Raw genomic sequence first — 9,412 nt, 5'->3', positions numbered from 1 at the left:
GGGGTCCCCTGACTCACCTAGAAAGTTCAGTCTTCCAGATGAGGCTGTGTGGGGTGAAGTGGAAGTGGCAGTGGCCTGGGACCCAGATGGAGAGAGGGCAGGCTCACGGGGTGCGCACTTCCAATCTGAAAACGGGGGGAGTGGGTGACCTGATGGTGAAGAGGGTCTCAACTTTCTAGAAAGGGCTCCATCCTCAGTCCTAGGAAGAGCCATTGTGAACAAATCACTCACTGAAGAGCCCAGGTTGAGGGATTAAGCTGAGATCTGGTTAACGTAACAAGGATTTCGTTATTTCCAGGTTCTGGGCGGGAAGACCAGGCAAGCAGGTTTCCTGATCTGAGCTTGGCCACACTTTAGGTCCAGAATGGCAGCCGTGAATCACATTTTAGGGCCTCGCTTTCCTGCCTGCATTAATTTTAGAACATATCTGTTAGAAAGAAAAGCAGCTTGGGACTTCCCCAGTGATCCAGTGCTCAAGACTGCCTTCCAGTACAGGGGCTGTGGCTCTGGCCCCAGTGGGGGAACTAAGGTGCCACACGCCCTGGAGTGCAGCCAAAACACAAAGTAAGACCAGCTCTTTCTGATGGTACTTACATCCACGAAAATTAGCTGGGGTGTGACTCATCATCTAATCCAACTTAACTTTGTACCGAACAGCCTTTAAGGTAAACGTTGACATGAAGACAGCCAACCAGCGTGTCCAGTAAGCCTAATTCACCCAAGTTATTAAAGAGCCTTTCTTCTCAGCTCAAACTTCAGAGCTCCCAAATAAACCAGAAAAAAAAAATCTGCAAGTGGCATCTCATGATAAAATTTAAGCTTTATTATTTGACATTCAGTAGGTCAGTCCAAGCTCATCTACATCTTACTCGGGGTGAGGAGGCTGGGCCGCAGGCATCCGTGGCCTTTTCAAGTTACAAGTCAGTAACAGCAGTCCAAAGGTAGCCAACACGTCTTGAGTTTATTGCATCATTGTAAACAAGAAATCTTATCTCCTCCTGACCCACCCAAAAGGTTATAAAAGAAATTTAACTTAGACCCAACTTGAGGACACGTACTAAAAGTTTCAAGCCTCACCTTGACATTTTTTAAAGACTAAGTGTGATCCTCTATAAGGCACTGCCATGCTGTAGGAACATTCATTCTGCCACATCTTATATATATAAAAAAGCTGCGTGTTCTCATTACGTGTCTTCAGTTGCATTGCAACCACAAGACAGAGCGATTCACGCTGGCTGGAATCAAAGTCTTATTTCCCCAAGGCCGGGGCAGTGCAGCCTGGCACCACCAGAAAGGACATCATTCTTAGATGACACCCAGGACCAGCCAAGACCATCTGTTTTAAGAGCATCTGATAAAGAAACAGGAAATTATCCCTTCCCATGTTTTAAAATAAGCAATGTTTCGTTTCTCTATTATCTAAGATTCCCAAGTAAAAACATTATTAAAAATAGCCATATTCTTGAAAACTCAAGCATTTCTAGTGTACAATAGTTTCTCTTTGGCAATGCAGAACCTACAAGCTGACCGTCCAGTTGGCACGTGTCATCTGTGGAGAAAGTTGGGGTTCTGCGGATTTCCAATGGTTCTGTGAAGTCAAGTGAAAAGCTGACCCACATGTAAACTGTAACAAACATTCCACTGTGGGAACCAAGGACTCAAACTCGAAGCCAACGGCTGCGTTCTGATCCATCTCTAGAGATGAGATGGCTGGTGGGACCCGGAGCCCTGGCTGAAATTCAGGAGGAGCAGCAGTACCAGAAAGGCTGCGGTCAACACCAAGTGAGAGTTGGAGATGGAATCTCACGACGAGGGTTGTAAACAGCAGCAAAGCCGCAGACAGAAGGAGAGGTCCTGCCCATTCTGCGGGGCCGCAGGGGCCTGGCACGGAGCCCCCACCCCACAAGCAGACGGTTCACCCAGCCGTGTGCTCGGCCTTCGGACCTGGGTTCTCCCACTGGACAGTCTGTGCCCAAAGGTGCCGCCAGTGTTACCTGAAAATACTTCATCTTGGTGAACGTGTTCTGTAAAAGAAAAAGAACTAGAGCTGAAGAGTGTTTCTGGCAGGTGAAAACCAATACTCCCTGGCTTGCATTAGCCATCGAACTTCAGTTCAGCTTCTGGGATGTGGGTACCGTTGGGTCAGAAAGAGTCCTTGGCCTCTGTTCTCAAGGCACTTCTGTCAAGGTCAGTTAAGTGTGTGGGGGAGGCGGATTTCAAAAGTTCATTTCCAACTGTGAACACCTGCGCCGCCGTCGTGCTGCAACACAAGTTCACTTGACAGCGGAGCATCATTTCACAAATCAACCCTCAGAACCTTCCGGATCCCGCGAGTCCACAGGTGCAAATGTGCAAACCCCGAGGAGGTCTTCAAAGTGCTTCTTCGGGCCCGGCCCCAGGTCTGCTGGGCGCCCGCTCGCGTCTCAGCCCGCCTACACGAGGGCTTAGTAGAAGTCCAGCCGTGACTGCACGGTCTTGCAGCCCTTGTCTGAGTATATTTTCTCGTCCTTCGGGAAGAACGTCATCTCCTCTGCCACTCGGGTGACGACGTCTTCATCGACGGCAGAACCGCGGGCCTTCATCTCCGCCCGCACGCACATTTTCACATGTCTGTACTCCAGGGGCAGGAAGGGGATGAAGTAGTCGATGAGGTTCCGGTCTATCAGGCCGCTGTGCCACAGGCCACCTGGGAAACAGGGCACAGCTGGGTTTCCTGCCACTTCTGTCCTTGTCACCCGCCAGCGTGCGGCTCCTACAGGGCCTGTCCTGATCCCCAGCACATTCCCCACGTCTGCGGCCCTCAAGATTCGCTTTTGGTCAAGCCTGATGTAAGGTTGGTTGGCTACCCCCGCTAACTGGCTTCTAGAATAGCATGCCCTCCAAAAAAAAAGTCCCTACTTCAGCCAAGCTACAGGGGTGAGCGGATTCTGTGGTTTTGTGAAAGGAAGAGAGAGACGGTTGGGACTTTCCTGGCGGTCTGGTGGTTAGGACCTGAGCTGCTACTGCAGAGGGCACGGGTTCGATCCCTGGTTGGGGAACTAAGATCCCACAAGCCACAGGGTCAAAATAAAAAAGACAGAGAGAAAGAGAACGGTGATGCTGTGGGCAGGGCGAAGGGCAGAGGGCACCCACTCAGGGAGACTCACTGTGTTTGTTATTGAAGACTCCGACAGACAGCACCGCCTCCAGGTCCTTCAGCTGGATGTCCTCTCTCTTTCTCCCGGCCCGCCAGAAGTCAAGGGCCGTCTTAGTTATGAGGTCTCCGCCTGCGTTGCTGAGTTTGTCAAAGAAACCAGATTAAAATCACACCCTGACTTCTCTATGATATATACACACTACTATATATAAAAGATAACTAGTGAGAACCTACTATATAGCACAGGGAATTCTACTCAATGCTCTGTGGTGACCTAGATGGGTAAAAATATCTAAAAAACAGTGTACATATGTATATATCACTTTGCTATAACCTCAGATATGCAGATGACACCACCCTTATGGCAGAAAGCAAAGAGGAACTAAAGAGCCTCTTGATGAAAGTGAAAGAGGAGAGTGAAAAAGCTGGCTTAAAACTCAACATTCAAAAAACCAAGATCATGGCATCTGATCCCATCACTTCATGGCAAATAGATGAGGAAACAATGGAAACAGTGACAGACTTTATTTTCTTGGGCTCCAAAATCACTGCAGATGGTGACTGCAGCCATGAAAGTTTTTAAATTTCTTTTGACACTTGCTCCTTGGAAGAAAAGCTATGACCAACCTAGACAGCATATTAAAAAGGAGAAACATTACTTTGCCAACAAAGGTTCATCTAGTCAAAGCTATGGTTTTTCCAGTAGTCATGTATGGATGTGAGAGTTGGACCATAAAGAAAGCTGAGCACTGAAGAATTGATGGTTTTGAACTGTGGTGTTGGAGGAGACTCTTGAGAGTCCCTTGGACTGCAAGGAGATCCAACCAGTCCATCCTAAAGGAAATCAGTCCTGAATATTCATTGGAAGGACTGATTCTGAAGCTGAAACTCCAATACTTTGGCCACCTGATGTAAAGACCTGACTCATTGGAAAAGATCCTGATTCTGGGAAAGACTGAGGGCAGGAAGAGAAGGGGGCAACAGAGGATGAGATGGTTGGATGCCATCACCTACTCAATGGATATGAGTTTGAGCAAACTCCGGGAGATGGTGAAGGACAGGGAGGCCTGGCATGGTGCAGTTCTTGACATCACAGTCAGACATGAGTGACAAACAAGAAACTACCACAGAAACTAACACAACACTAAATCAACTAGACTCCAATAAAAATTAATTAAAAAAAAAAGACTCTAATCAGGAAACGTACCTGCTCTAAGTTCACTCTTTTTTTTCCTTTTCAGTTTCTATGCAGCTTAAAGCCAAATATATAAACCAGTCTATATGTATTAAAGGGTTGTAATGACTTCTTACCGATGTCACTTATTATCAGGACACACTGTGAGTTTTCTAAGATGGAATCAGTTTGTGATAGTTTTCTAAAGTTTATTTTTAATCAAGGAGTATTTAGTATGTGCTACTAGACAAAGGAAAAAAACAACGCTTCTGCCCTCAGGAGCTGAAAATCTGTTTTCTCAGGCAGAGGAAAAAAAAAAAAACTTGGTGTGTAACGCTGCAACTTTTTATAAACCCCAGAGATGACATGTGTAGGTAGCGAAACTGCCTATTTTCAGAAACAATTTCCTTCATTCATTTCCTCCTGCCCCTGCCCAGTGCCATGCTGACACCAGCAAGCCTGGAAGAAGTCTGCAAGTTACTTTTGCCAGGCTGGCACATTTGTCCTCAGCACCTCATTCTAGCCCTGGGAAAATGAAGGGCTTGGTACATTCCCACTCAAGAAACGCCTCCCACTGACCTGAGAAAGATGAAGATGGCCTTCCGGTAAGACACGCCATCAATCTGCTCGTAGTAATCCAGGAACGGCTTGATTGCATCGATGACTCCCGGGTGCAACTTATCCATCTCATCAAATATGAACACGGAGCCCGCACATGCACTCACGTTACCCCGGATCCATCTCTGTAACTGGTCCTGGACCAACCATAAAAGAAGAAATGGGACATGGGGACTCAAAAGGGTGTGCCCAGGGGAGAAATGCTACACTGTTCTTCACGCTCAGGAAGGTGAAAAATCAGAGCTCTCTGGGGTTTAACAACAAAAACCACATCCTAATCTGCACTCACTGGGTAACTACTTTTCCAAAACTTCATCTATAAAAAATGGGAGGAACGTGGCTGATTCATGTCAATGTATGGCAAAAACCACTACAATATTGTAATTAGCCTCCAATTAAAATAAATATATTAAAAAAAATTAAATTTTAAAAAAAGAAAGAAAAAGGGGGGGGGGCGGAGGACGGAAACAAGCAGAGAGATGGGTGCTAAAAGGCAAATAAGTGTTTTCCTAACTCAAATGAAGTACCCAATGCAACTTTTTAAAGGTTTGAGAAGTATAAGATATGTGAATATTTATCATTTCACTGGTAACCAACTGGTAATTTTCATCTCACTGTGGATGGAAATCTCAATTTGACTAGACTTACTGAGGAATAAGAAACTAGACTAAGAGCAGCGCTGTGTCCAAGGCCAGTGCCTTGTAATGGTATTACAAGTGCAAGAACAAAGACGCTGACCTAGATGGCACGTCATGACAAGCGTTTGTGCCTGTATTTCCAGGGATTTATGAAAGAATTTGGAAAAAAGAAAATCATTCTCTTTTTGGCTGTCTTCCCTGTCTTACTGTTTATATGGCAAATATCCACTTTTACTTCCTTGTTCAGTTTCTATTCCTTATCTCAGTCCCCACCTAACACTAAGTAGGAACACTAAGGATGTAGGAATACAAGGATGTCCATTTAAACAAGAGCCCTATTGGACAACTTAACAATACAATGCCAAGAATGTGAAGGACGGGAGGAGCAAAGGGAAAAACTGCTACTGAGGAGGAAAAAAATCCTCTGGTCCTCACTGCCTAAATGCAGAGGCCAAGCTGAAGCTACATCATAGGCAGGAATTTATTTTTTCATTTTTGGCTGTGCTTGAGGGATCTTAGTTCCCTGACCAGGGATTGAACCTGTGCCCTCAGCAGTGAAAACATGGATCCTAACCATGAGACCACCAAGGAATTCCCAAGGGAGCCTTAAATAAAGCCATTTGAGTCTGTTTCACTTAACCAAGGGCTGGGACAGGGATGCAGCGCATACTCACTGCACAGCACGGCTACCCTGCAGACTGGGAGACAGGAGATTTGGGTTCCAGTTTCTCATTTGTCATAAGGTCACAAAGACTGTAGGGAGCAAGTCACCTTCCCACTCTTGGCTCCATCTTTTAATGGAACATCACCCCACTGTACTGGGCTTCCCTGGTGGCTCAGTGGTAAAGAACCCACCTGTCAATGGAGGAAACACGGGTTCGATCCCTGGATCGGGAAGATCCCCCGGAGAAGGAAATGGCAACCCACTCCAGTATTCTTGTCTGGGAAATGCCACAGACAGAGGAGCCTGGTGGGCGACAAGTCCATGGGGGTGGCAAAGAGTCGGACACGACTTAGCAACTGAGCACGCCCACACCCCGCTGTATTATTTTGGAATCGGTGAGGCAGAAGCTGCAGAACTGCAAATGGCAAAGGGCCACCAGGGTGGGGGACTTGTGCCTTAAACCAGTGGGGTCTGGGGCTACTGCAGCGCAAAGAAAGAAACAGAGGCTGGAGTCAGGGAGCAGGTCACCCAGACCAGTCGGAAAAGCCAGAGGACGGGATAACAATTCCTTGCCTGATACAGTTTTATGTGCTGCTCATGAGGGAAGTGCAGGGTCGACACAAACAGGTGGACAAAGTTGCTCTTCAGGCCTTTGGGGTGAAGATTTTCAGCCACAATTTGGCTGACAAAATTCTTGCCTGTGCCAGCCCAGCCATGTAAGGAGAGAGTCAGTGGTTTCTTGGGATTTTTGTTGTTCTTGAAGCCGGTCAGCGCCTTGAGAATCACCTCTGTGGCCAGATGCTGCCCAAACAGCTTCTCCTCCAAGTCCTGCTTGAGGGCTGCAGGAGCCAGCCCGAGAACAAGAGAGAAAAATACACATTAAACACGCACCAGAAGAGCAGTGCTCGCCCCTGCTGGCCAAAGTGGAAGGCACAGGTTCGCCAAGTGGTCCAGCATGGGATCTCTGCCAAACCCCAGGGTTGGCACTGAGGCGGAACCACACGGCTGCGGTCACACGAGGCCACTTCCAAGGAAACGGACTGGAGAAGGAAGCTAAACGTGTTCGCTCATCCAAGGACTGGCCCTCTCGACTGGGGTGCTTTGCTATTCCCCGAGCCAACCCTACTGGCTTGGAAGAAAACTGAGGGCCAGACGTGGGCTTTCGGGGCGGACGCTGCACGTCTGAAAGGTACTTAACAGCGTCAACACGGCACAGAAGGGCGGCTGCTTTTTCAGTTTCTTCTTACTGTCCTCCCAAAGAATGCAAACTTTTAGGGAGGAAGTTGGGCAGAACCCCCCACGATCCGGAGGATCTCTCCGAAGACACGGCTTCCGAGGCTGCAGCTGGGACCGAAACCCCACCTCTCCCTCCTACCCCATCAAAGGGTGAGCGCGGGGTGCGGGGGCGCTGACGCCCGCGAGGGGCCTGTCTCCCGCACCCCGCGAGCCCCTCCAGGGCAGCCCAGCCGTACCCGACGCGTTTAGCGGCCGCTCGCTGCGGCAGCATTCGGCGAAGCGGCAGTACAGGTCCTTGTAAGACAGGTAGCCGGTGAGCGCCGAAGCGGCCCCGATGGCGATGCCCACAGTTATAGGCTCGAATGCCGCCACCACGTGGGCCGCCAGCAGCAGCCTCAGCGCCGCGGCGCCCCCAAGCCGCGGATCCAGCCGCATAGCCCACCCAGCGTCCACAGCTACCGCCTTCCCAGCAGTCTGGGCAACCCAGGCAGCCTAGCGGTGGGATGGACTTCCGGTATGCGTCACTTCCGACCTCCAGGTCCGCCCACCCCATAGGACGGCTTCGTAGGCTAGGGGCGTGGCTCCGTGTCGCCATCTTTGTGAGTGGCACGAAAGCAGTCTCGGTTCAGGGGCGTATCTTTGTGCAGCCTTCTTTGTGAGTGGCAGGAAAATCGTCTCAGCTTGGTCCAGTTGAGTCGCTCGCTAGTGTCCGACTCTTTGTGACCCCATGGACTACAGCATGCCAGGCCTCCCTGTCCATCACCAACTCCCGGAGTTTACTCAAACTCATGTCCATCCAGTCAGTGATGCCATCCAACATCTCATTCTCTGTCGTCCCCTTCTCCCACCTTCAATCTTTCCCAGCATCAGGGTCTTTTCAAATGAGTCAGCTCTTCGCATCAGGTGGCCAAAGCATTGGAGTTTCAGCTTTAGCATCAGTCCTTCCAATGAATATTCAGGACTGATCTCCCTTAGGATGGACTGGTTGGATCTCCTTGCAGACCAAGGGACTCTCAAGAATCTTCTCCAACTCCAGAGTTGGAGAAAAGCCGTCTAGGGACCCGCTTGGTGGTGGTGGTGGTTTAGTCTCTAAGTCCACTCTTGCGGTCCCATGGACTGTAGCCTGCTAGGCTCCTCTGTCCGTGAGATTTTCCAGGCAACAATACTGGAGTGGTTAGCTTCTGTTTCAAACCCATGCCTAACTTCTACTGTTTCGTTTTCTTCCCAGATCTTTCACACTTTGCTTTGTCACCCCTCCTTTCACTTCCCCTGGAGCTATCCTGAGCGTTTGTCAAGTCTCTCCACCCACCTGCCTTCATGAAGCAGTTGCTGAGCGCTCTGGACTGCGGGCCCCAGGCTGAGCCCTGCAGCTACAGAAAGGCAGAAGTGCGAGGTCCAACCCAGAAGTCCATTCTTCCATTGAGCTGCAACGAGGCCAGCTCCTTGCTGGATGCTGGGAGACAGCAAGGAAGTAGAGGGGGCTGCCCCTACCCTCTGGACCTCCCTCTGGGGCAGGCAGTCAGTGGGTGAGAGTCCATACTGAGCTCTTTGAAGCTCAGGGGCCATGGAGCAGGGATGGCGTTTGTCTAGACTGGAAAGAGTTGACCAAGTGAGAGTGAGGTGTAGAGTGTGCTATGCAGAGAATAGAATATGCAGGATGTGCAGTTTGGGGAACTGAAAGTATGTCATTTGGTGGAAGCTGGTGAGAATGGAGAGCTAGGCAGAGACTGGAAGGGGAAGGCCTCTGTTTTGGTGGGGGTTAATAATAAACTCTGGAAAATTCTGAAAGAGATGGGAATACCAGACCACCTGACCTGCCTCTTGAGAAACCTATATGCAGGTCAGGAAGCAACAGTTAGAACTGGACATGGAACAACAGACTGGTTCCAAATAGGAAAAGGAGTACGTCAAGGCTGTATATTGTCACCCTGCTTATTTAACTTCTA

General features: G+C 49.2%; 1 protein-coding gene across 1 annotated transcript; it reads right to left on the bottom strand.

The window, feature by feature from the left end:
* Positions 1–802: 802 nt before the first annotated feature.
* Positions 803–7,980, bottom strand: TOR1B (torsin family 1 member B). The gene is made up of 5 exons (XM_055541386.1): positions 7,703–7,980; positions 6,804–7,069; positions 4,890–5,065; positions 3,147–3,274; positions 803–2,686 (listed from the first exon to the last, which is right to left on the bottom strand). Exons 1-5 carry the CDS (start codon positions 7,899–7,901, stop codon positions 2,445–2,447), a joined length of 1,011 nt encoding a protein of 336 aa, XP_055397361.1. The 5' UTR covers positions 7,902–7,980; the 3' UTR covers positions 803–2,444.
* Positions 7,981–9,412: the final 1,432 nt, after the last annotated feature.

The sequence above is a fragment of the Bubalus kerabau genome, chromosome 11 (assembly GCF_029407905.1).
Source record: "Bubalus kerabau isolate K-KA32 ecotype Philippines breed swamp buffalo chromosome 11, PCC_UOA_SB_1v2, whole genome shotgun sequence".
Classification (NCBI taxonomy): domain Eukaryota; kingdom Metazoa; phylum Chordata; class Mammalia; order Artiodactyla; family Bovidae; genus Bubalus; species Bubalus kerabau.
The sequence above is the reverse complement of the archived record's forward strand: the minus strand, read 5'-3'. Positions and strand labels throughout refer to the sequence as shown.